Source organism: Meles meles, chromosome 19, assembly GCF_922984935.1.
Source record: "Meles meles chromosome 19, mMelMel3.1 paternal haplotype, whole genome shotgun sequence".
Taxonomy (NCBI): Eukaryota; Metazoa; Chordata; class Mammalia; order Carnivora; family Mustelidae; genus Meles; species Meles meles.
In genome coordinates, this window is record NC_060084.1 from 16204168 (window position 1) to 16232023 (window position 27856).

The 27856-nt window shown below is 43.3% G+C and overlaps 1 protein-coding gene across 1 annotated transcript in view; it reads right to left on the reverse strand.

Annotated features, from left to right (window-relative positions):
- WWP2 (WW domain containing E3 ubiquitin protein ligase 2) overlaps positions 1-27620 on the reverse strand; it is a 156106-nt gene extending 128486 nt beyond the window's left edge. The window contains exons 1-2 of the mRNA XM_045988596.1: positions 27536-27620; positions 3406-3490 (exon numbers count right to left, since the gene is read on the reverse strand). Coding sequence (XP_045844552.1) covers positions 3406-3475 — 70 coding nt within the window. The 5' untranslated portion in view covers positions 3476-3490; positions 27536-27620. The remainder of the gene's footprint in view (positions 1-3405; positions 3491-27535) is intronic.
- Between the last annotated feature and the right edge of the window lie 236 nt (positions 27621-27856).

Here is a 27856-nt window from a genome sequence, read left to right on the forward strand (position 1 = left end):
CAAACAGGGACCTCATTGTGTCACCAGGGTCTATGGGCAGCCTTCTGTTTTACCCGAGACTTGATAATTTTTAGACCAGGTAGTAAAAGCTAAACTCCCAAGTTCAAAACCCTATCAAGTTCTCTCTAATGCTTCTCCCTCCTCAAGAGGGCTAGACTAGAGCAACCATGAAACATCAACAAAAATGGTTAAAATGTATCAAGACTATTTTTTAAATCAATAAGTAAATAAGAAACAGGCAGAGAATCTACAGAATAGGAAATCCAAATTTCCCTTAAACATAGGATAAGATGTTACACATCATTTATAATGAAAGAAAGGTGAAATAAAAGTCCGCTGAGAAAACAGTTATTTGGGGGCGCCTGGATGGCTCAGTGGATTAAGGATCTGTCTTTGACTCAGGTCATGATCCCTGGAGTCCTGGGATAGAGCCCCACATCAGGCTCCCTGCTCAGTGGGGAGCCTGCTTCTCCCCTGCCCCTACCCCTCTGTTCATGCACACTCTCTCTCTCCCTCAAATAAATAAATCTTTAAAAAAAGAGAGAGAGAGAGAGAGAAAAAAGTTATTTTTACCAATCAGACTGGCAAAGATTAAAAAAAAAAGTCTGAGAACACATTGTGTCGGTAAAGATGTGGGGAAACAGGCACTGCCAGAAGAGTATTCCTTCCAAGGAAGGCAACCTGGCTCTCAAGATTACAAAATCATATCCCCTTTCAGGTATCTTGGAAGGGACACACAAGAAGCTGGTAACGTTAGTTTCCTAGCAGGGGCATTGAGGAGCTGAAGGAAAGGAAACAATTTTAAAGCATCTGAATGAATTAAAGAGATGAATAATACTTGCATTTCAGAAATAATAATTTTTTAAAATGATGAGACAATTTTGCCTCCATATGACCATGTCTCTGAGAGGCCAGAGCTGTGATACTAAGCGCTGTCCCGGGTCACCAGGCATCTCTCAGTCCCGTGACTCTTCCGCAGAGCTAAGGCTACCAAAGCAACCTTCTGTCACTCAAGCAATATTCACTGACAGCCCACTAAGTGTCCGGCACTGTTCTCTGTCACTGGGGTACCAAAAGTAATCAAAACAGACCAAAAGCCCTATTTTTGTGTTTACACTCTATTGAAGGAGAACGTCAATAAAGGAAATACATAAAAATCCTTAAACTGCATTGGGGCACCTGAATGACTCAGTCAGGTGAATGTCCAACTCTTGATTTTCGTCTCAGGTCACACTCTCAGGGTGGTGGGGCTGAGCCTCAAGTTGGGCTCTGCACTCAGTGCAGTCTGCTTGTCCCTCTCCCTCCCATGTGCTCGTCCCCGCAATTATGCACCCATACTTGCTCTCTCTCTCTAAAATAAATAAACAAAATCTTTAAAAATATATATATACTATTAATAAGGCTAAGAAAAAAATATAAAGTAGTGAAGGGGATAGACTTGAGGAAGGGGGGGGGAGGCTGCAGATGGGGGAATCAGGAAGGCTTGTTAAAGAGGTTGACTTTTGGGGCACCTGGGTGGCTCAGTGGGTTAAAGCCTCTGTCTTCAGCTCAGGTCATGATCTCAGGGTCCTGGGATCGAGCCCCACATCGGGCTCTCTGCTCAGCGGGGACCCTGCTTCCCCCACCCCACACCACCTGGCTCTCTGCCTACTTGTGATCTCTGTCAAATAGATAAATAAAATCTTAAAAAAAAAAAAAAGAGGTTGACTTTTGAGTAAAGACCTAAAGAAAGCAAGGAAGCAAACCAGGTATATATCTGGCCCCAAAGGATTTCACTCAAAAGGAACAGCAAATGCAAAGGCTCAGAGGTGGGAGTGTGCCCGGCACACACATGAAAAGCAACGAGGCCCATGTGGCCGCAGCAGGGTATACGTGGAAGAGTAACAGGAGATGAAAAATGCGAGTGGTGGGTGAGGTCATATCCCGTGGGACCTTCAGCTTTTACCGGGTGAGATGGAGCACCCCTGACACATTTAAAGCCTTGATATGCCTGCTGTGTGACCAGAAGGATGAAGGAAGGCAAAGGACAGAGGCAGGGAGGCAGGTTAGGAAGCTACTGCCTTAATCTAGGGTGGAGATGGCAGCTTGTGGACGCTGCAGGTGGTGCGAAGAGGGTGAATGATGGATAGTTCTGAAGACAGACATAATCAGATTCCCTGACTGGCTGAATACAGAATATGATAAGGAAAACCAGGAGCTTATATGGTTACTAAACATTCAAGTGGAATGACAAGTGGGCTACTAGAGATACAAAATCTGGAAATAAATCAAAGGAGAGGCCCAGGCTAGAGACATAATTTTGGCAGTGTTATTACTGGCGGCATTTAAAGCCATGAGGTTGTGGGGGGTGGCGCTGGGTGGTGAAGTCGGTTAAGTGACTGACTCTTGGTTTCAACTCAGGTCCTGATCTCAGGATCCTGAGATTGAGCCCCACACATCAGGCTCCATGCTCATCATGGAGTCTGCTCAAGTTTCTCTCTCCCTCTGCCTCTCCTCACCATACACTTGCGCAAGCCCTCTCTCTCTCTTTCTCAAATAAATAAATAAATCTTTAAAAAGAAATAAATAGGGTGCCTGAGTGGCTCAGTGGGTTAAAGCCTCTGCTTTTGGCTCAGGTCCTGGTCTCAGGGTCCTGGGATCCAGCCCCGCATCGGGCTTTCTGCTTAGCGGAGAGCCTGCTTCCCTTCCTCTCTCTCTCTGCCTGCCTCTCTGCCTACTTGTGATCTCTCTCTCTGTCAAATAAATAAATAAAATCTCTAAAAAAAAAATTTTTTTTGAAAATAAAAATAAATAAATAAAACCATGAGGTTGGATGAGATTACCTAGGGAATGAGTACAGGTAGAAAAGGGTGAAGGAATCACCATTAATTTTTGCCAAAAGTTCCTTTTATCCTTCTTTTTTAAGAATTCCAGCGATAGGGGTACCTGGGCGGCTCAAGTGGTCAAACATCTATCTACCTTTAGTTCAGGTCATGATCTCAGGGCCCTGGGAGGGAGCCCCATGTCAAGCCCCTGCTCAGCAGGGAGTCTTCTCCATCTCCCTCTGTCACTCCTCCTGTTTGTGCTCTCTCCCTTTCTCTCAAATAAATAAATAAAATCTTTAAAAAAAAAAAAAAAGGAAGAAAGAAAGGAGAAGAATTCCAGCTATATGGACACCTGGCTGGCTTGGTGGAGCATGCGACTCTTGATCTCAGATTGTGAGTCTGAGCCCCACGCTGGTTCCAGAGATTACTTAAAAATAAAATATTAAAAAGAAAAAAGAAATCCAGATATATGGTAACCCTGTGAGAATGAAGAGTTAGACTCAGTACCTGGCTCTCAGACCGAGGTATGGTATAATTCTACCTCTTTCCCATAGACTGCCCTGGACCTCAAACGGTAAACATTTCACATGGTGACACTCACCTTTCAAAGTAAGCTGAGACTTCTCAAAAGGCAGGGCCACTCCTGCCCGGCTGGAGCTGGCAGATGCCATGTCATCACCAGAAAACTGCAAGACAAACAGCAAGAGGTTTAGAGGATATCCGGTAAGAGACTGAGGAACTGCACCCCTTTTTAATATTTCAGTTGAAAGAGATGAACCAAGAAAATATAAAGGTCCAAGCAACTTCGTGCTAGTTTTGTCGGGGTGGAGTTTGTCTTGTAATGACTCCTGAGCCTAGCTAGGTCTCTGCTAGCCTAGGAAGGGCAAAGGACTATTACGACATCGACATTTATAGGAGAGAGCCTAATATAACACTTCCAAAAAGAAAATAACAGTTCAACCATTTTTTAAAAGTCCAATTTTTGGGGGCACCTGGGTGGCTCAGTGGGTTAAAGTCTCTGCCTCCGGTTCAGGTGATGATCCCAGGGTCCTAGGATTGAGCCCCGCATCAGGCTCTCTGCTCAGTAGGAAAGCTGCCTCCCTTCCTCTCTCTCTGCCTGGCTCTCTGCCTACTTGTAATCTCTGTCAAATAAATAAATAAAATCTTAAAAATAAATAAATAAATAAATAAAAGTCCAATTTTTAAAATCAATAAAGAATACATAAAAGGGGCGCCTGGGTGGCTCAGCAGATTAAGTGACCAACTCTTTACTTAGGCTCAGGTCATGATCTCAGAATTGTGAGATCAAGACCGGAATCAGGCTCTATACCCAGTGTAGAGCTTAGGGATTCTCTCTCTCCCTTCTCTCTCTGCCCCTCCATCCCCACCGCCAGGTACACTGTCTAAAATAAAAATGAATAAATAAGTAAATAATAAAAAGATACACGAATGGCCAATAAGCACATTCTTATGTGGACATCATTAGCCATCAAGCATCCCTGTCACTCTACCTTGGCTCAATGCATAAGTCTATCTTGCATTTTGAATGGATCTTTTACTTACACACAATTTTGTAACATCGCCCTTTATCATTTGAAAAATATTGGTTCACTGAGCTATGTAGATATTCCAAATGTTGACACATTTCATTATACACTATCAGAAAAAGCACATTTGTGAATGTCACCACTGATCTCATCAAACAGATCTTTAAGTATTGGGAAAGTGTCAAGCTCTTCGTGGCAGATGTAAGTATTGCAAAATTCTAATTTTCCCTTAAAAACTCATATTTTATCATTGGCAACAAATACTGCCCATTGTTTTCCTTCAAGTGACAGGCTCACTTCATTCATCTTCAACAAAATGTCTGCCAAATACCCATCTAGAAACTTCAGTTTGTTCAGTTTTTTTTAAGTAAAAATAGCATTTCATTAAAAAAGCAACTTCGCTCTCGATTCAAACACTCACACAAGTGCTTCCTCCCAAGACAACCATCATCCTTGGGCGTGCAGAAGTGCCGTAGGCGTATTTCCCATTTCATCGCACAGAATATTAAAAAAAAGACGTGCATAGGGGTTGAGACTTAATAAAATTAAAATTTTTTACTGCTTTGTCAAGCACATTCTGAAGTCAAACTGGCCTGTTCTCTTTTTACTGAGTCTGCTGCGGTGAGGAAGACAAGGACAACCGCCCGGATTACAACAACGGCAGCCAACAGTTGTACTCACCTTCGCTTTTGCACCATTCGTGCAAATGCAGTCACGGTGGAAAAGGCAAATAAAGTTATTATGAAAATAGTTTTGATCTTGCAAAACCTTTTAAGTCTCAAGTGGCCAGCAGAGGTCGAAGGGACCCTCCCTGCCCCCCCGCGCGGAAAACTGCTACTGTAAAGACACTAAGAAAGTCCTCTTCAATTCAACATCATTAATACCTTCTTCCACTGTATTTCCTTCTGATCTCTCCTCCAACTTGCTATTCTGAAGGGTTACTCAGCCTTAAAAGATGGTTATTAAGTCACCATATTTCGCTAAGAATGGAAACCCCTTAAGTGAGGATGAAAATGTAGCTACCATAAAGTCACACTGATTTTGACATTTTCCATAGCTGAAGTCAAATACTTTTATACTTTTTTTTCAAGATTTTAGCCAAAACAAAACAACTGCCTTATTTATAAGGTATATGCAGTCCAAAAAAATTTTTAGTGACCAGTTTCTCCTGGAGTAGTCTATCACAGGCATTTTACTTCAATCTTAGATATGGGGTGGCAATGGAAACATCTGAAAAGTTCTAGGGAGCATCTAAGAAGACAATACAGAAACTACCGCTATCAGGTTCTTAAGACCAGACCTCTGTGTTGCTAAGTCCAATAGTGAATTCTCAGTCCTCGTCTCATACAACCTACCGGCACATCTGACATGACAGATCAATCACACTCTTCCTTGAAATGCTTTCTTCTGTGGTTTCCAGGACATCATAGCTGCCTGATGTTTCCCCCTGCCTCTCGGGCTGCTCATTCTCAGCCTCTTTAGAGACTCCTTCTCTACTCGCCAACCTCTAACCAGCAGGGTGTCCCACAACTCAGGCCTTGCATGTCTTCTGGTAATTTCTCGTATGGCTTTAAATACCAGCCAACTGTTGACAATCCCAAATTGGTGTGTTTAGTACAAACTTCACCCTCGAACCTCAGCCCCTCTTTGTCTAATGACCAAACGAATCTTCTGATATTCCCTCTCAAACCTATTTCTCGGCCTTCTGCATCTCAGTTAATGACAACTCTTTCCAACCAGTGGCTCAGGCCAAAATTCTAGGGCTCATCCCTGCTTCTACCTTCCCTCTCATACCCCACATTCAAACTGTCAAGAAATCCTGTTGTTTGGGGGCACCTGGATGGCTGGGTCAGTTGAGCGTCCAACTCTTGATTTCGGCTCAGGTCATGATCTCAGGGTGGTGCGATCAAGCCCCAAGGTGGGCTCGGTACTGAGTCTGGAGTCTGCTTGAGATTCTTTCCCTCTCCCTTTGCCCCTCCCCTCTGGGCTATCTCTCTCTAAAATAAAATTTTAAAATGTTTAAAACATATTTGGAAGTCCTCTTGGTTTTACCTTTAAAATATTCCCAAGTTCAAACGTTTCTCTCCACCTCTTGGCATCATCTTGGTCCAAAGCCCTGTGATCTCTTACCCAGATTATCTTTCTCTTGCTCAGACCCTCTTTACCTTCAATCTAATCTCTATGCTCAGCAGATTGATTTTTTTTTAAGATGTATGTCAGATTACATCACTCTGCTATTCAAAACCATTCAGGGGCTTCCAGTCTACTGTAAAGTCAAAGTCAAAGTCCTTAAAATGTAGGCCCTGCATGATATAGTCCACACCCCTCTCTGACCTCCCCTCTCTTTTCTTTCCCCACTTCCTCCCTCTCCTGAAGCTATACAAGCCTCCTCGCTCATCCTTGAACATGCCAGACATGCTCCCCTACTGGACTTCTACCTTTTCCATCTAGAATGTTCTTTCCCCAACTGTTCACCTATAGGGACTACCTCAGGCATGTACTCGGAAGTCACTTTCTTAAGAGGTGCTCCTGGACCACTCTATTACCCTACCTTTCCACATGCATTTGGATCCCTCCTTCCCTATTTTACTTTTCCTCCCTAGCATTTATCACTGGCATGGTTCAAACTGTATGGATTTATCATATTTATTGTCTCTCTCCCTCCCCTAGAATGTAAGCTCCACGAAGGCTGAGATGTGTGTCCCATCTGTTAGCCCTGGAGCCCTGCTCTGCCATCCAGAATGATGCCTGGCTCTTAACAGGAGCTCCATAAATGTTTACCCAGTGAACTGGAGCATCACTGTCTGAAATTTAAAAGGAAGATGTTTGATTTCCTAGACTAAATTTGTTTTGGTAAAGAAATAAAAAGATCAATGCTCTCTTTCCACCGAGCAGACCAGCAAGAGATGAGACGTCGGAGAAAAGGTAGTGGTGAGAAGCCTTACACAGTTCTGAGGGCAAATGAGATGGTACCTGGCAACCTCTGTAAGTGAAAGATGCATACATTGCGCCTGGCAGGATTCCCCTCCTGGGTCTCGGCCCCGGGAAAAAAATCTCCCAACACGTGCCGAAGAAGCCGGGTTGCAGAGATGTTCACCACAACAATGTTTGTAATAGCAAAAATTTGTGAACAACCTAAATGTCCATCAATGGGGGAATAAATAAACTGATTTGTGAATGACCTAAATGTCCATCAATGGGTGAATGAATAAACTGTGATCTACTTAAAAAATGGAATTCTACGGAATAGCTGGAATATCTGAATTCAATCTACACGTACAAATCCCACATTATGGGGCGCCTGGGTGGCTCAGTGGGTTAAAGCCTTTGCCTTTAGCTCAGGTCATGATCTCAGGGTCCTGGGATGGAGCCCCGCATCAGGCTCTCTGCTCGGCGGGGAGCCTGCTTCCCTTCCTCTCTCTCTGCCTGCTTCTCTGCCTACTTGTGATCTCTGTCTGTCAAATAAGTAAATAAAATCTTTTTTTAAAAATCCCACATCATAATGGCAAAAGGGGGAAAAAAGCAAGTGAAAACCTAAGTGTAAGATGATGTCATTGGTGCACACTCGAACTTACACAGAATCAGTTGTATATACTGCTGTGGCAAAACACGAATGGAATAAAAGTATAAAAGTGTGGCTGGGAAGTAACCACACCGAAGCGAGAATGGAAGTTACTTCTGGGGTAGCACAGAAGGGACCATGGGAACTGGTGGAAGGACAGAGACCTAGGGAACTTCAAATGTATCTGCAACATTTTGTCTTTTAAAGAAAAAGTTCTGAAGCAAATATGACAAGATGTTAATATTCATTAAATCCAGATGGTGGTTTTTATGACAATTTATTATCTTATTCTCTGAACCATTTTACATGTTTGATCTCTCTCATAATTTAACGATAATTTTAAAGAGGGAGAAGATCATATCTTGAATAATGAAGGAAAAATTAATGATTAAAAATGCACCTCAGGGCTTTCGGTAACAGAAGTTAAAGCACTACAAGCAGGAGATCCATTATGTAGAGACTCAAAAAATAAAAGAATATTTTAAAAATCTTTACATCTATTAGGACTCTTTCTTTCCTAAGGCAACTCAGCTGAGGGTAGTTTTAAACTAGCACGTCCTCCCTGAGCTTTTCTCCTTTTAGCCTATGGCCTAAACTCAAGAGAATTCACGAGAATGAAACTGGCGGCATCTCCTACATGGCCCATTAAATGGGAGGAAGACCAAACCTCTGGACCTATATCTGTCAGGGCCCCACAACAAAACCAAGCAGATAAATTCTAAAGAAGTCTCAGAAGGAAGAAAGCCAACTGGAAAAGCAGAAGAATTAGAGTAGATAACACGTTTTCTTTCTCCAATGTCTTTCGTGATTGTAGTCCAGTGTTTATTAACAATAATCAGTGTTATTACATCGGGGACTGTCTTTCCAGATCTATTAAGGAAAATACCACCTTGACTTTACAAGGTAGGTATTTTGAACTGTAAGACCTTTTCAACCATGTATTTTTAAAAAGTAACCATTACTAGAGAAAAGAAGTCAGATCCCATTTAACCTCTTAGCCTCTGCTTCAGGGTCCCATATGAGACATGGTCCCTAATGGGCAGGAGGCTCCAACCCCCAACTATGTACTACTGGAAGGTCATGAAACCTGAGGCCCAGGATTTACTCTATAACTGTCTCGGCAACCCTGCACCTGGACTCAAGTAATTTTTTTCCCTTGCTCATAGCAATGAGAAATGTTTGCATCCAAATCACTCCCAAAAACAAGAGTTAGCATAAGCCCGGGGCAGGAGGGAGGTGGAAGGAGAACAATGTTGTAAGTATCACCAAAGGTTATAGACACACAGAGAATTTCATTATTGAAGGGTGTAATGGATATATTGAGTGGGGAAGAGGAAAACCAAAACTAACTCTGGTTAGTTGGATTTACCCAAATTTCTTTAAAAACACTAAAAACAATTGCTTCTTGGCTTTTTGGCTAAGATCAAATATAAAAACACTAAAAGCATATTGTCCTCTGAACCTGTCCTCTATGTAAATCTTGAAAAGCATTTTTTTTTTAGGGATGCCTGGGTGGCTCAGTTGCTTGAGCATCTGCCTTCAACTCAGGTTATGATCCCAGGGTCCTGGGATTGAGTCCCACATTAGACTCTTTGCTCAGTGCGGAGCCTGCTTTTCCCTCCGTCCCTCCCCCTGCTCGTGCTCACTAGCGTGTGTACACGCTTCTCTCTCTGAAAAATAAATAAAATCTTTTTTAAAAAAGTCTTTTTTGGGGCGCCTAGGTGGCTCAGTAGGTTAAGCCTCTGCCTTTGGCTCAGGTCATGATTTCAGGGTCCTGGGATCAAGCCCTGCATCGGGATCTCTGCTCAGCTGGGAGGCTGCTCCCCCCGTCTCTCTGCCTGCCTCTCTGCCTACTTGTGATCTCTCTCTCTCTCTGTCAAATAAATAAAAATCTTTGAAAAAAAACCCTTTTTTAAGAAAAATATAACAGAATATAAAATATAAGAGTACATCATACATAAAGGAAAGTATTATTTTATGAAAAGTCTGTCCAGATAAATGGACATTTATATGTACAAGTACACTGGATCGGGGCACCTGGGTGGCTCAGTCGTTAAGCCTCTGCCTTCAGCTTCAGTGTGATCCCAGGGTCCTGGGCTCAAGCCCCACATGGAGCTCTCTGCTCAGCAGGAAGCCTGTTTCTCCCTCTCCTACTTCCCCGCTTGTATTCCCTCTCTCACTGTGTCTAGATGTCAAAGAAATAAAATCTTAAAAAACAAACAAACAAACAAACAAGTACACTGGATCATGATATAAAATACATTCCTTACTAAAGGTTCCTTACTAAAGGTTGCATGAGAGTAGCTCTCCAACAATCCCATGTTAGGTAGGACTTCAGATTAGAGAGACACTCACAAAACACCACAAAACCCAACAAGTAATCAATAGATTTGAGGACTAACTATTCACTCAGAGAAATGTCATCAGTTTATTACCATTTTAAGTCTGAGAAATTTTCCCACACATATGTAAAATAACCTCATGGGCCTGGATGAAAGGTATTCATTCACTCATTGAACAAATATTTACTGAGCATCTATTATATACCATGCACTGTTTTTGGTGCGAGTGATACACGGTGAGTAAAACGAAACAAAATAAAATTCCTGCTTTAGAGGTTGTCCTGGTGAAGAGCTCTTGACTCTTGCATGGAAAAGGGAAAAGTAACCACTATAAAATATTCCAAATGTTCTCCACAACAAGGGCCTATTCTCTAGCAAAAACGACTTCACCAGAGCTTTATCCTAACTATGGGGAGGAAGTTCCCCTGCCTGAGGTCCTTCTACTCTTCCTATATCACTTAATGAGGAAAAATAGTTAATAAACACTTATGAAGGTGACAACCCATGGACATAGACCCATTAAAAGACTGAGGGTGTTTTGTTTTGTTTTGTTTTGTTTCAGATGTATTTATTTTAGAGAGAGAGCATGTGAAGGGGAGGCGCAGAGAGAGAGGGAGAGAAACTTAAGCAGACTCCATGCTGAGCTTGGAGCCCAATGCAGAGCTCAGTCTCACAACCATGAGATCATGTCCTGAGCTAAAACTAAAATTGGACACTTAACTGCACCACCCGGGCACCCCTAAAAGACTGGGATTTAATGATAAGACTACAAAATGCTGGCCTCCCCCATACTTTCCCACCATATCATGGGTCTAGTATAACACTAGAATACAGCTGAAAGAGCTGAAAGGTGCAAATTCTATTTACGAAGTGGTTCTTAAGGAAGACCAAAGATAACAGGGAGACCAAAACAAGGATACTAGATGAATTTGAAGCCTCTGGTACCTACAGTTATAGCAATTATTTTGTTTTGTTTTAAGTAGGCTCCACACCCAAGGGTGACTGAACTCCTGAACCTGAGATCAAGATCTGAGATGAAATTGAAAGTTGTATGCTTAACCAACTGAGCCACCCTGGTGCACCAAGTTAGAGCAACTGTTAAACCCAAATTAACTCCTAGCCAGATTAACATAAAACCCCAAACTAAAGGCCTATTCACCTCAGCTCCTATTACCCAATACATGATGTCCAGCTTTCAATTAAAAATTATAAATAATATTAAAGGGCACCTGGGTGGCTCAGTCAGTTGAGTGTCTGACTCTTGATTTCAGCTTGGGTTATAATCCCAGAGTCGTGGGATAGAGCCCCATGTAGGGCACGACGCTCAGCAGGGAATCTGTTTTGAAATCTCTCTCCCTCTCCCTCTGCCCCTCCCCCCTCCACATACTCTCTCACTCACTCTGTAGAATAAATAAATCTTTTCAAAAAATTATAAGCAATGCTAAAAGGCAAGAAAGTGTGAAAAGACAAAGCAAGCATCAGAACCAGACTTAGAGAAGACACAGATTTTAAAACTAGTGGACAGTGAATTTAGAATAACTATGGAGAGATATATTAAGGGCTCTAATGGAAAGAGGAGACAACACCCAAGAACAGATGGATAATGTAAGCAGAGACATGGAAGCTCTAAGAAAGAAAGAAGAAAAGGCTAGAAATCCAAAAACAGTGTAAAAGAAACGTAGATTGTCTCCATGGGTTCATCCGTAGACAGCACGGCTACAGAATCACAGAGCTTAGAGCTATGTCAATAAAAACTTCCCAAATGGAAATGCAAAAAGAAAGAATTTTTTTTTTAGGGTTTTATTTATTTTCTTGAGAGAGAGAGAATGAGTAGAGAAGAAGGGGCAGAGGGAGAAGCAGACTCACCACTGAGCAGGGAGCCCGATATAGGGCTCCATCCCAGGACCCTAAGATCGTGACCGGAGTTGAAGGCAGCCACTCAACCAACAAAGCCGTCCAGGCACCCAAGAAAGAATGTTTTTAAAAGTCCAAGTACTGTGGGATAGTTTCAAAATGTGCAAAACATGCATAATTGGAATACCAGAAGAAGCGAGAACAGAGCAAAAGAAATATCTGAAGTAATAATGGCCAAGAATTTTCCAAAGTTAATGACCTACTGCAAGCCCCAAATCCAGGAAGCTCAGAGAACAAGAAGCAGGAGAAACACCAAACACAAGAACAAAACAAACAATTAGACATAGAATATTACCATACTGGGGGCACCTGGGTGGCTCAGTGGGTTAAAGCCTCTGCCTTCGCCCAGGTTGTGATCCCAGGGTCCTGGGATCGAGCCCCACATCGGGCTCTCTGCTCAGCAAGGGAGCCTGCTTCCTCCTCTCTTTCTGCCTGCCTCTCTGCTTACTTGTGATCTCTGTCTGTCAAATAAATAAATAAAATCTTTAAAAAAAAAAAAAGACTATTACCATACTGAATCTAGAGAAAACCAAAAACAAAGGGAAAGTCTTGAAAGAAGCCAAAGGGGGAAAGAAAATAGCTAACCTATACAGGAATAATGGTAAGAATTACAACAGGTTTTTGGGTTTTTTTAATTTTTTATTTTTTTACCAGAAACCATATAAGCAGGAAGAGAGCAGAGAGAAATATTTAAAGTATATAAAGAAAAAACACACTAACCTAGAATTTTGTGTCCAATGGAGCTATTCTTTAAAAGTGAAGGAGTAAACAAACAACTTCCTCAGACAAAAACATACCCTGAAAGAAATGTTTAAAAGAAGTCCTTCCAGGAGAAAGAAATGATACAGGTCAGAAACTCGCATCTACGAACAGAAAAGAAGGGCATGGGAGAAAGAATAAATGAGGCTCCATCCACTGGCTTCTTTAAACTCTAAAAGATTGAACACATAGGGAAAGGACATGTATCAAAAGGGATGCCAGATATAAAGCAAATGAAAGAACTGCAGAGGTGACAAGTGATACCAAGAAAAACAAAACAGTGGAGGAGGACAGGAATTTAAGATGGCGGTCAAAAGTCAAAAAAGCTGTGGATGAGGAAAGTCTCATTGAGAAGGGGCTTTTTTTTTTTTTTAAGATTTTATATATTTATTCGACAGACAGAGATCACAAGTAGGCAGAGAGGCAGGCAGAAAGAGAGGGGGAAGCAGGCTCCCTGCTGAGCAGAGAGCCCAACGAGGGGCTCGATCCCAGGACCCTCGGATCATGACCTGAGCCTAAGGAAGAGGCATTAACCCACTGAGTCACCCAGGCGCCCCAAGAAGGTAGCTTTTAACCAAAGATCAGAAGAAGGTGAAGGACAGAACTGAGAATAACACTGGAAGAACATTCCAGGCAGATAAAAGAGCAAGAGCTCTCGAGGTAGTAAGACAGACTTGGGACTATACAAAACAAACAGGGGCCAGTGTGTCTCAAGAGCAGTGAAGGAGGAGGAAAATGGCAATAAGGGATATAATGGAATGTATCCTGTTAGGTAAAATTATTATTATTATTATTTTTTAATTTGACAGAGATCACAAGTAGGCAGAGAGGCAGGCAGCAGGGGCATGGGAGGGGTGGGGAGCAGGCTCCCTGCTGAGCAGAGAGCCCCATGTGGGGCTTGATCCCAGGAACCTGAGATCATGACCTGAGCCGAAGGCAGAGGCTTTAACCCAGTGAACCACCCAGGTGACCCAGGTAAAATTATTCTTAATGAACTATGAAATGCTTTGGAGCAGTGGTTCTCAATTCTTTCTGCACATTGGAATTAACTGGGAGCACTAAAAACAAACCAGCCAACAATGACAGCCAAACCCCAACCTCGGGGATTCCCATTTGACTGGTCTGGAGTAGGGTACAGACAGTTACATTATTTAAAAATTTCCCAGGGGATCCTAATATAAAGCTGGGGTGTGAACCACTGGTATAGCATTACTGAATTAGTTGACTACACTAAGCGTAGGACTTCACCTCAATCAGAATGTTTTTGCTGTTGTTGTTGGTTTTAAACATTTTATTTATTTATTCATGAAAGACAGAAAGAGACAAAGAGGCAGAGGCAGAGGGAGAAGCAGGCTCCCCATGGAGCAGGGAGCCCGATGCGGGGCTCCATCCCAGGACCCTGAGATTATGACCTGAGCCAAAGGCAGAGGCTTAACCCACTGAGCCACCCAGGCGCCCAGCTCTATGAGAATGTTTAAGACTAAACTAAAATTATGCAGAAAAATTGCACTAAACAATATGCAGATTTTTAAAAATGGGGCAATATAAAACTTTAGGAACAGAACACAGTGAAGGAGCTCTGTGCCAGGAGTGGCTCCGAGGAGACTAAGCATTACACCACCTTCCCTGATACCAACTTTTCCCTTAGAGAGCCTTCCAGGAGCTCTTAATAAACATAACAGATTAAACACATACATTTATCTCTGCTCCCTTCTCAAATCCCATCAAAATGACAGAAAAGAAACACAAAAATATAAACCAACTAAAAATGAATGGAAAAGGAAACAACAGACAGAGGGGGCAGCCGCATTCTGGAAAGGGCCAGTGAGATGCCAGTAATGGTTGGGGGGTGGGGTTGACAAGAAGCAGGCTGGTAGCACTGGGGAATCACAGAAAGGGTGACTGCAGGCACTAGGTGTGTCTGAAAGTGACAGCAGAGTTGGCCTACAAACAGGAGAGAAGAGTAAAAAGCCTGTATGAGAAACAGGGTTCCCAGACCCCCTCCCCAACAATTCAGCCAGGCAGTCACCCCCTCCTCAATCCCAAATAGGAAGAGTTCATTTTTAGTCTCTGGATAGATTACACCAGACCTGAGGGTAGTGATCAGCTGAGGGTAGTGATTAGTAGTGATTAGGCACCATACTGATCCAGACAGATAAGTGGAAGTCTACATCCTGAGCTATGAGAAGTCACTGCCCCATCCCCACTCACCTTCCCTCATTTGAGGCCTAGCACACAGCTCAGCCTGTGGCTACTCAATACATAAAGGAATCCAACTATCTAAAGAGACCCTCAGAAAGAAAAGCCAGATATTAAAACATAAAAAGAGGGGTGCCTGGGTGGCTCAGCGGGTCAAAGCCTCTGCCTTCCGCTCAGGTCATGATCCCAGGGTCCTGGGATCGAGCCCCACATCGGGCTTTCTGCTCAGCAGGGAGCCTGCTTCCTCCTCTCTCTCTCTCAGCAGGCAGGGAGCCTGCTTCCTCCCTCCTCTCTCTCTCTCTTTTTCTCTCTCTCTCTCTGCCTACCCCTCTGCCTACTTGTGATCTGTGTCTGTCAAATAAATAAATAAATAAAATCTTTAAAAAAATAAAACATAAAAAGAAAAAATAAAACTCAATTGATAAACTCATCCTAAGATACATAAGGAAATACAAGGGACCCAGAATAGCCAAAATAATCAAGAGCATGGTACTACTATAAAGATAGACACAGAGCAAGTGAAGAAAATTGAGAGTCAAGGAGGGCCTGGGTGGTTTAGTCAGTGAAATGTTTGCCTTCAGCTCAGGTCATGCTCTCAGGGCCCTGGGATCAAGTCCTGAGCTAGAATCCCCGCTCAGCAGGGAGTCTGCTTGTCCCTCCACGTCTGCCCCTCTCCACTCCCAGCTTGTGCACTCCGTCTCTCTCAAATAAATAAATACATAAAATCTTAAAAAAAAAGAAAAGAAAATTGAGAGTCCAGATACAAACTCATACACCTACATCCAACTGATTTTAGACAAGGATGCCAAGACAATACAATGGAAAAAGAGTAACAGTCTTTTCAACAAATGGTGCTGGGACAACTGGGTATCCATGAGCAAATGCACAAAGGTAGACCCCTACTTCATACCTTATACAAAAATGAATCCAAAATGGACCGAAATCCAAAATACAAGAGCAAAACTATAAAATTCAGAAAAAAAAAACACAGGTTTAAATCTTTATGGCTTTAAGTCAAGAAATGGTCTCTTAGATATAATATGAAAAGTACAAACAATAAATAAAAACAAGATAAATTTGACTTCATCAAAATTAAAATCTTCTATGTTTCAGAGGATACCATCAAGAAAGTAAAGATAAGGGGTGCCTGCATGGCTCAGTGGATTAAGCCACTGCCTTCGGCTCAGGTCATGATCTCAGGGTCCTGGGATAGAGCCCCGCATCGGGCTCTCTGCTCCGCGGGGGGGCCTGCTTCCTCCTCTCTCTCTGCCTGCCTCTCTGCCTACTTGTGATCTCTCTCTCTGTCAAATAAATAAATAAAATCTTTAAAAAAAAAAAAGTGATGATAACCCAAAGAATAAGAGAAAATATTTGCAAATCAAGTCTAGAGCGGCACCTGGGTGGCTCAGTGGGTTAGGCCTCTGCCTTCGGCTCAGGTCATGATCTCAGGTCCTGGGATCAAGCCCCGCATCGGGATCTCTGCTCAGAGGGGAGCCTGCTTCCCCCACCCCTCTGCCTGCCTCTCTGCTTACTTGTGAAATCCCTCTCTCTCTGTCAAATAAATTAAAAAATCTTAAAAAAAAAAAAGACATGTCTAGACTATATAAAGAACTTTTACAATTCAATAATAAAAAGACAAACAATCCAACTTTAGAAACAACGGGCAAAGGATCTAAACAGACATTTCTCTAAAAAAGATATAAAAACTCGGGCACATGGGTGGCTCAGTTGTTTGAGCGTCTGCCTTCAGCCCAGGTCATGATTCCAGGGTCCTGGGATGGAGTCCTGTGTCAGGCTCCCTGCTCAGTGGGGGTCTGCTTCTCCCTCTCCCTGAGCTGTTCCCCCTGCTTATATTCTGTCTCACTCTCTCTCTCAAATAAATAAAATCTTAAAAAATATATTTTAAAAATAAGATATAAAAAATGTATATCATGGGTGCCTGGGTGGCTCAGTGGGTTAAGGCACTGCCTTCAGCTCAGGTCATGATCTCAGGGTTCTGGGATCGAGTCCCGCAGCAGGCTCTCTGCTCAGCGGGGAGCCTACTTCCCTCTCTCTCTGCCTGCCTCTCTGCCTACTTGTGACCTCTCTCTGTCAAATAAATAAAATCTTTTTTTAAAAATGTATATCATTAGTTATGAGAAATACAAACTAAAACCACAATAAGACATCACCTCACACAAACTAAAATGGCCAAAATCAAAAAGGATACAATAACAAATGGTACTGAGAACTTGGAGAAATTAGAATCTTCATACACTGCTAATAAGAAATGAAAAACAGTGCGCAGTTTTAGAAAAGTCTGGCAGTTCCTCATAAAGTTACAAAGGCGGGCGCGTGGGTGGCTCAGTAGGTTAAGTGTCTGCCTTTGGATCAGGTCATGATCCAAGAGTCCCAGAACTGAGGCCCTCATTGGGCTCCCTGCTCAGCAGGGAGTCTGCTTTTCTGCACTTCCCATGGCTCATGTGCGCTCTCTCTCTCTTTCTCTCTGGCTCATTCTCTCTCTCAAATAAATAAATAAAATCTAAAAAAAAAAGTGGGGTGCCTGGGTGGCTCAGCGGGTTAAAGCCTCTGCCTTCAGCTGAGGTCATGATCCCAGGGTCCTGGGATCAGGCCCTGCATCGGGCTCTCTCCTCAGCAGGGAGCCTGCTTCCTCCAGTCTCTCTCTCTCTGCCTGCCTCTCTGCCTACTTGTGATCTCTGTCTGTCAAATATATAAATAAATAAATATTAAAAAAAAAAAAGAAGTTAAACAGAATCAGCACACCTAGCTGGCTTAGTCAGTGGAGCAGCAACTCTTGATCTCAAGGTTGTGGGTTCAAACACCACATTGGGTTAAAAACTACTTGAAAATAAAATCTTTAAAAAAAAATGTTAAATGGAATTACCATCAGACCCAGCAATTCCATTTCTAGATATATATGCAAAAGAACTGAAAATATGTTTCTCTACAAGACTTCTACACAAATGTTCATAGCAGGGTTACTCGTAACAGCCAAAAAGCAAAACCAGCGTTGGTGGTATAGTGGTGAGCATAGCTGCCTTCCAAAAAGCAAAACCATCCCAAATGTTCACCGATTGAGGAACAGGTGAGTAGTATGTGGTATATCCATACAGCAGAGTATCATTTGATCATAAGAAGGAATGAAGCGCTGTTTCATACTACAATATGGATGAACTTTGAAAATATCATGCTAAGTGAAAGAAATAAATGAAAACCAGGCAAAAAGGCCAATTACTATATGATTTCCTTATATGAAATATCTGAAACAGGTAAATTCATGGAAAGAGAATGTAGATTAGTGATATGCTAGGGTTGAGAGGGTTAGGGGACTGGTGTGACTGTTAATGGATACAGGTTTTGTTCTGCTTTGTTTAAGATTTTATTTATTATTTGACAGAGACACAGCAAGAGAGGGAATACAAGCAGGGGGAGTGGGAGAGGGAAAAGCAGGCTTCCCATTGAGCAAGGAGCCTGATGTGGATCTCGATCCAAGGACCCTGGGATCATGATCTGAGCCAAAGGCAGGCACTTAACAACTGAGCCACCCAGGCGCCCCTGGATACAAGGTCTCTTCTGAGGTGATGAAAATGTTCCAGAATTCGTGCTGAGTGATGGCTGTACAACTCTGAAAAAACTAACACCACTGAATTTAAGACTTCAAAATGTGAATTTTCAGGTATATGAAGCATAGCTAAATTTTTTAAAAATTTTTTTCAGTGTTCCAAAATTCATTGTTTACACACCACACCCAGTGCTGCATGCAATATGTGATGTGCCCTCCATTACACTCACCACCAGGATCACCCAAGGCCCCACCCCTCTTCCCTCCAAAACCCTCAGTTTGTTTCTCAGAGTCCACAGTCTCTCATGGTTTCATAGCTAAAATTTTTTTGAATGCTCACAGTTAGGGGCTCCTGCGTGGCTCAGTGGGTTAAGCCTCTGCCTTTGGCTCAGGTCATGATCCTAGGGTCCTGAGATCGAGCCTCACATCGGGCTCTCTGCACAGCAGGGAGCCTGCTTCCTCCTCTCTCTACCTGCCTCTGCCTACTTGTGATCTCTGTCTGTCAAATAAATAAATAAAAATCTTAAAAAAAAATAAAATAAAAGCTCACAGTTAAATAAAACAGAGGTCAAAGAAAACCTCAAAACAATTTAGAGAGATAAAATATTGTACCCATGAAACAAGAACAAAATGTAATTTTAATGGAAGGCAGGCAGGCAGGCAGGCAGGCAAGTAAGTTGGCTGGTTGGTGGACTCAGAGAATAACAAACTGCTCTTAGAAAGGACAGTTCTCATAGCAGAAACAAAGCTGATAAAGTGAGGAAATACACTAAAAAGTGAACTGAAAGACAAAGAAGATGGTAAATAGGTAAAAAATGACTTTTTTAAAACAGTGGTTTTGTTCAAAATGTCCAAAGTCTAGGACACCCAGGTGGTTCAGTCAGTTGAGCATCCAACTCTTGGTTTCAGGTCATGATCTCAGGGTGGTGAGATGGAGCCCTGCCTCAGGCTCCATGCTCAGCACAGAGTATGCTTTGGATTCTCTCCCTCTGCCCCTTCCACTCGTGCGCTCTCCCTCTCTAAAATAAATAAATCCTTAAATTATCCAATGTCGGGGCCAACTGGGTGGCTCAGTGGCTTAATAAGCCACTGCCTTTGGCTCAGGTCATGATCTCAGGGTCCTGGGATCGGGCCCCGCATCGGGTTCTCCGCTCGGCGGGGAGCCTGCTTCCCCCTCTCTCTGCCTGCCTCTCTGTCTACTTGTGATCTCTCTCTCTCCCTCTCTCTCTCTGTCAAATAAATAAATAAAACCTTTAAAAAAAAAATTATCCAATGTCCATCTTACAGCAAGTCCAGAAATAAAAAAGAAAAAAAAAGAGAAATCATAAAAGAAATGTCACAGATTTTCTTAAGCTGAAGGATACACAGTTCTAAACAGAAAGAACCCAACTAAGTGCCCCAAAATGATAAAAAACAAACAAACCAACCAATCTATTGCACAATGTCATGAAATTTCAGAACACGAGAACAAAGGGTATACAAACTTCCAGTCACATTTACAAACAAGAAAAATCAGAATGGCATCAGACTTCTCAGAAGTAACACCAAAGGTGAGAAGACAATGCAACGCTTTCAAATTTGAAATAAAAAGATTTTTTTTTAACTTTTCAATCTATAATTCTACAACCAAAAAACCATCAATCAAGTAGGATTGGAAAACCATGGTTTGTAAGGTCTCACAGAAACTCCTCCCCATGCTGCTTTTGTCAGGAAGCTACTGAAAGATGTGTTCCAGGGGAATAAAGGAAAAAGATGGAGGACAGTGGGGATTCACATGGGAGAGACAAAAGCAATTACAAGGTTAACAATGAAAAATCCCAAGGCATTACAGTAGAAGAGCCCAGAGAGTAACCAGTCCAGATTAGAGAATTTATAGGAAATGTCAGCTCTAGAGGAAAGAAAATAGAAGAAATAGATTACATGATGCATCTGAGTGCACTGAAAAAAGTAGCACTTTTAGCTCTATTGCAGTATTTGATGCAGGATTAGTGACAGGAACACAAAACTATGCAGATGAAAAAATCAGGAAATACGGAACTAGTAACAAGTTATATGATAGGAAATGCAATCCTAACATACTGTGTGGCTCAGCTGCGAATATTTATAACAGCATAAACAACTTAATCAAAACTTGTGATGTGGGAATAATCACAAGGTGGAGGTACAAGCGTGTAGAAGTCTGTATTTGTGGAGACCAGCCAGAAACTGGGCTAAATCCTCACCTTCAATAGTTAAAAGGCAGTAGATAAAACTGACAGGCTAAGAGAACAGTATAAAACTGTCATTCAGAAATGCAGAAGTTGGAATGCCTTGCTGGCTCAGTCGGAAGGTAGAGCATGTGATTCTTGATCTCAGAGTCATGAGTTCAAGCCCTATGTTAGGTGTGGAGCCTACTTTGAAAGAAAAAAAAGGGGGGGGGGGGTGCGCCTGGGTGGCTCTGTTAGCTAAGCGACTGCCTTCAGCTCAGGTCATGGTCCTGGAGTCCCAGGATCGGAGTCCCGCATTGGGCTCCCTGCTCTATGGGGAGTCTGCTTTTCCCTCTGACCCTCCCCACTTCTCATGCTCTCTCTCTCAAACAAACAAATAAAATCTGGGAAAAAAAAATAATAGAAAAGAAATGCACAAGTCAATACTAGAAGAAAACTAAGTTGAAAGTCACTGACTGCACAGAGCAAGAATCAAGAACAGAGGCGAAGCCAGTAACTGCTGTTGCCTTCTCAGTCTTACAAGGCTCTTTGGCTCTTTAAACTATGTGCATGTATTATTTTAGTCATAAATAAAATTTACATTCAGAAAAGAAAAAGGCTCCTCTTCAAATCAGGTCATAGGATGATGTCCTTATTTAATTTTAATAAGAACATCCCATCTGACATTCAATTAGAGTAGGGGGTTGAATCATGGCACACAAAAACATATGTCTAAGTATAACCCCCTGGAACCTGTGAATGTGACCTTATTTTGCAACAGGGTCTTTGCAGAGGCAATTAAATTAAAGGTCTGAAGATGAGATCACCTTGAATTTCGAGTGGGGGTAGTATCCGTCTAGGAGACAGAGAGGAGACACACAGACACAGGGGAGGAAGCCATGTGAAGGCCGAGCAGGGATTGGAGTCCTACGATTCCAAACCAACAAATGCCTTGAGCCACCAGGAGAGGCAAAGAAAGAATTCCCCACCATCCCACCAATACCACCCCACCCGCCCCCACTCCCCCACCCCACCAACCCCAGAGGGATCAGGCCCTGTCGATACTGATACTGTCACCTTAATTTCGGACCTCTGGCCTCCAGAACATTGTTTTAACCCATCACGTTGGTCAGGTTTATAGTAATGTGTTAAACAGATGAGGAAGAGGAAACTAATACAATTAGCAGCAAAGGCTTTAGAAAACCCAGATTTCAAATGACATCAGGCTGAAACTCAAAGTCCTCTTCCCACAACACATTCTTTGGAGGCCCAACTCCCAGGCCCGCAGGAACTTCCCAAAAGAAAGCAGCCCAGCAGTCACAGGAGGTGTGGTCGTGCTCAAACTGTGCTTCTTAGTTTGTGATTCCAGATACAAAAGGTGGCTAGGACAGGTTGATTTTTGAAACCAGGGGACTATAATGGCCAAGGGATCCCCTGACATTCACCTTTGCATTTCCAGGGCCTGGCAGCCCACTGTCTGACTGTGCCTCTTCTGGACCCTTCATTCCAACCTGCCCAGTCCAGAGCCAGGGTCAGTCTTTCAATAAAGCTGATAGGCCCCACTGTGCCAGGCCCTGGAAATACAATGGGGAATGTCAGGGGGTCCCTGCCATCTGGGACCTCAGATCTCTTGCTCTGAGGGACCCCCATTAAAGAAATCTTCAAGGGGCTTTTGGCACAAGAAAGCAACCATGCATAAACTTTAGCAAGGGATAGCTCTTGCAGTATCTAAAGCACCTGATCCTTCTTCTCACCCAACTTCAGGAGAACCTTTCAGACCAGTCAATTTTTAGAGGCAAATAGGTCTGGCCACTCACTAGCCTTTGCGTGATAGTGGACAAGTTACTCACCCTCCCTAAAGCTCAATTCTTTTTTTTTTTTTTTAAAGATTTTATTTATTTATTTGACAGAGAGAGAGATCACAAGTAGGCAGAGAGGCAGGCAGAGAGAAGGAGGAGGAAGCAGGCTCCCCGCGGAGCAGAGAGCCCGATGCGGGGCTCGATCCCAGGACCCTGAGATCATGACCTGAGCCGAAGGCAGCGGCTTAATCCACTGAGCCACCCAGGCGCCCCTAAAGCTCAATTCTTCATCGGTGAAATGAACCTAAGAATATTACTTACCTTATAAGATTACTGTAGGGATTAAATGAGCCCAATCAAGGAAAGCGGCTAGCACACACAGTAAGTGCTCTGCAATATTAACGAAAATACAAGCTAGAACAGTTCTTGACGCTCAAAGTCTAGGCTCTGCAATTCCTCAGATTCTTCACCCAGCTTTGAGTCAAGAAACCACTGAACACTGATCTCAAGATGAAAGGACCTGTGAAGCGCATGGACCAAGGAAGGGCAAAAACTATTCATCGACATCAAGATTTTAATTGGGCAGTTGTAGAAACAGGCAGAGCTTCTTATAATTACAGATCTACTCTATATTCACTTTTTTAAAAATGTGGAAGAGAAGGGTCTGTTCAAAAATTCCTCCTTTCCTTCATACTCTCCTGCTTTTCCAGCTCTTTCCAACACTAATTCTTCTTGCTTGGCCTCTTCTCTCTGGCCAGCATTGAGCTACCTTCCATTTTCCAAAGCCCCACATTGAAAAACAATCCAACACAACTAAATTTTGCCAAATGACATCGGTAAAAGGCCAAGCACTTAAAAAGAGAGGGAGGGACAGGGAAGGTCATATCTTTGGAAGTACAGTGGAATTATAGGCTAATAATAAAAGAGAATGGAAAGCAGATCGCACAACAAAACAGGAAGCAAAAGGCATGGGTGACACAGAGGAAGGGGACCTGCCCTAGGTCAGGACTGCCAAGCCTTAGTATTTGGTATTTTCCTAGAAGCAGTTATTAACACTTGACTTAAATCACTGAGTGTTTGTTTACAACCTTGTGGGGAGAAGCAGAGGTCTGCAACTTTCTAAAAAAGATTCAGTTCGTTCATTTTTAAGGGAAACAAGAACTTCCCTTTTGTTCCTAACTCTCGGAAATTCCAGAATCTATAACAGCCCATGGTGACTCAAAATCATTCAAAAGCAGCTCACTGATTTGCTTCCAATGGGAGATTATGTTCATGTATCCACCGCCACGTATCTCACTAAGGGAAGCAAGAGCTCTGCACTCAAAGATCAAGACTCAACTCCCAGCTCTTCCATGTCGGAGTTACATGACCTCACGCACGTCACTTCGCCTCAGTGAGGTTCTGTTTGTTTAAATCTGTAAAACAACAGAATACCTGACAAACAAAATGCATCTGATACATGTCAGGTTAAGACCAATATTTAAACATTAAAAACTCATTATCCATCCTTCTAGGCTGTGTCTTTCCCATGGCTCTTGGAGGTCTCTAAACTTAATTCCCTGCTCTAGCCTTACTCCTCTATACTCCTTCTCCACACAGCAACCAGACTGAGCCTGTTAAAAGGCAGGGTGGATTGTGTCCAAGCCACTGCTTAAGACTCTCCAATGACCCCAATCACTCTGATTAAAAAATCATCGTCCTTAAAATGGGTTGCAAGGCCCTCCGTGACCTGCCCATCCCCACCTTGCCCTCAACATTTCTTTGACCTCATCCTCCTACTCTCCCTTGCTCATACTCCTCCAGCCACCGAAGCCCCCTAGCTGGCCCACAAACCTGCTAGGGGTGCGCCTACTTAGGGCTACTGAACTTGCTGTCCCCTCTGCCTGGACCACAATGTCCCCACTTTCATGGCTCCTCGCTTCACCTCCTTCAGGTCATTACTCAACAGTCACCTTCCCAGGAAGGCATCTCTAAAGACCCTGTGCAAAACTGCAGCCCCAGCCAACACTCCACATCCCACTTCCCTCCTTTATTACAATAAAATATGCACTTTACTTGGTTATTTTGTTTATTGTTCCTTTCCACTAAAATTTAAGATCCACAAGGGCAGGAGTTTTTCCTTTTCTTGTGTACTATATTCCCAGTGTTTAGAACAGGACTGTCCAATATAATCTTTAATTTTCTAGGAAACACATTTTAAAAAGTAGAAAGACACAGGTGAGATTAATTTCAATTATACTGCATTTAACCCAATAAACTTAAAATGTTACCGTGCGTAGCATCTGTTGATATTTTATTAATATTATGCTTCTTACAACATTCGAAAAAATCAATGACATATTTTACTTTTTTTTTTTCAAACTGACTCTTCAAACTCCAGCGTGTATTTTATACTCCATCGCAGATCTCCAGTACTCAACCACAGTGCAACTCCAGTTGCAACTCCAGGCACTTACATACTCACTGAATGAAAGAATGTTCTCTCAAGAAGAGGCACCTAGGGGGCGCCTGGGTGGCTCAGTGGATTAAGCCGCTGCCTTCGGCTCAGGTCATGATCTCAGGGTCTTGGGATGGAGCCCCGCATCGGGCTCTCTGCTCTGCAGGGAGCCTGCTTCCTCCTCTCTCTCTGCCTGCCTCTCTGCCTACTTGTGACCTCTCTCTCTGTCAAATAAATAAATAAAAATCTTTCAAAAAAAAAAAAAAAAGAAGAGGCACCTAGGGTGCCTCTTGGAATTTTTTAAACTTCAATTACATTTCATATTCATAATTTTTGGTATGATATATATACTATTTTTTCCTTAAAATGTCATACTTCCTATACTTGAAAAAATACTTTAAAATAATACTTTATAGGGGGGCCTGGGTGGCTCAGTGGGTTAAAGCCTCTGCCTTCGGCTCAGGTCATGATCTCAGGGTCCTGGGATCGAACCCCGCATCGGGCTCTCTGCTCAACAGGGAGCCTGCTTCCCCCCCTCTCTCTCTGACTGTCTCTCTGCCTACTTGTGATCTCTCTGTGTGTCAAATAAATAAATCTTTAAAAAAATAAAATAATACTTTATACTCCTTCTGTAAATGGTAGAGAATGAGTCTATGGCCTGGATTTGAGTCCCTGCTCAGTCACTAGCTCTAGAATCTAAAGCAAGAACATCAATAAGCCTCAGCTTCCTCATCTGTGGAATAGGGACAGTCCTGAACTTTACAGGATTATGGTCCCGCGATGTTGGTAAAAGCTCTTTATAACCAAGGAAGTCATCATTAGGTAAAAGGGATTAAGAAGCCAACCCAAGCCTTTTTCCTATGCCCACCGTCTTCATATGTACCAATAACACAGAAAATGGTCTGATAAGAAAAAAGCTAGGTCTTGGGTTCAAATCCCTTGTCCTTCACTTATAGCTGTGTGACCTCTACAAAGTTATTCATTCACCAAACATTTACCAAGTGCCCACAATATCCAGCCACTAGGGTAGAAGCCAAATGCAATATGAACCCTACCCTTGAAGGATGTGCAGTCTAGCAGGAACAAAGAGACCAGTAAAAAAGAAAGCAATAAACTACTAAACAAAACAAAACAATAACAACAACAAAAAAAACAAGTCCCTCTCCCTTAGGTCTGTTTGTTCATTCCGAAATGTGAATAATACCTTCTCAACCTAACTCAAAGGCTGCCACAGAAAATATTTTTTTTTAAATATCAAATACTCCAAGAACTTTAACTCATAACATGTCAGCAAAATCATTTTTTTTTCCCTACTGTTAACCCAAAACGACTCCGACTCCTGTGAATGTCCAGTTGGAACATTCACTCTAGTTATACCACATCTATGTGGCATATTCATTTCACTTCTGCAAATTTTAGTAAACATGAAGAAAATGAGAGTAAGCAGCTTTTACACAGGTATTTAATATCAAAATCATGATTCAGGTCACAATACTAAGAAACACAAAAGGGACCGTTCAGTCACCCTACTTAGTTACACTTTGTCAAGATAAGCAGTCACATGATAAGGGAAACTGAATAATTTAAACCGAAGAAAGAAGAAAAGTCATAAAGCACTACAGATACTCTGGCCAAGATTTCTGCAGTCACTGTTGCTAAGGTAATGCTGGGCTAGGTCGTGGTCAATAGTTTAGGCTAAAAGCCATTTTACGGTCACAGCAAAGTGCCCTCACTCTTTTTTTTTAAGGCTCGAAGTTGATGAGACCTGGGAAAATCTAAAAGAAAGATGATCTGAAGAGCTAGGTTCCCAAGAAGTGGAACCCTACCCAACCAGGACTAAGTGGGTGTGACGAAAGCAAAATGATCCAGATTCTGTGATCCTTCCCGAAGTTTAAAAACTGAATGGGACCAAAATCAAAGCCTCGGGTAACAACCATTTCCAAAGAGAAAGGACGAAAGAGACTCTCAGCTGGGGTTCACACAGCATCTTCTTTCTGATTTCTCCTTTCCCTCCACGTCAAACACTCAGGCGCACCGTTCCAGCTCAGTCCCAAGTCGCCCCTTCCTCCAGACCCGAACCCTCCACAAAGGTCACGCCTCTTCATCCCTAGGACCTAAGCTCCTTTCCTTCTGGCAGGACTCGCTGGCCGCCGCACCCCCCGGCTGCCTCCGCGCCCACCTCCAAGCACCCCCGCGCGCGGCCCGCCGCACGCCCACCCCGCTCGGGCGGGAGCCGGGACACCCCTCCTCGGAGGCCGGAACCGCCGAGCCAGGCCCCTCCCACAGGAAGCCGCCGCCCCCCGGCGCCCGGGCCGCACCGCCCCGGCCCACCCCGCGCCGTCTCCCGCCCCCCGGCCGCCCCGCGCCCCCGGCCGCCCGCCCGCTCGCCGCACCCCCCGCGCCCGTCGCGCCGGCGCTAGCTACCTGCCGCGGCCACAGAAGCGGCGCCCAACTCCGCTCCCACTTCCGCCTTCTACCGCCCGCACTCGGGCCGGGTCACGTGACCGCGCGCGGTCACCTGACCCGGAAGAGGCCGGCCGGACTCTCAGGTGTGGGCAACCTAGGCCTGGTTTGGGCGCCTTTGGCTGGGAGACGGGCTTCTTGTCCTTTGTGTATGTCAAAATAGAAGGGGTCCCCACTCACCAGATGGTCCCGGAGTAAGCAAATAAGTTGAAGGTTCACTGTCTGCCAGGCGCTTCGTTCACTCCGCCAACCCCGGAGGCGGGTCTATCGTTAGCCCCATTT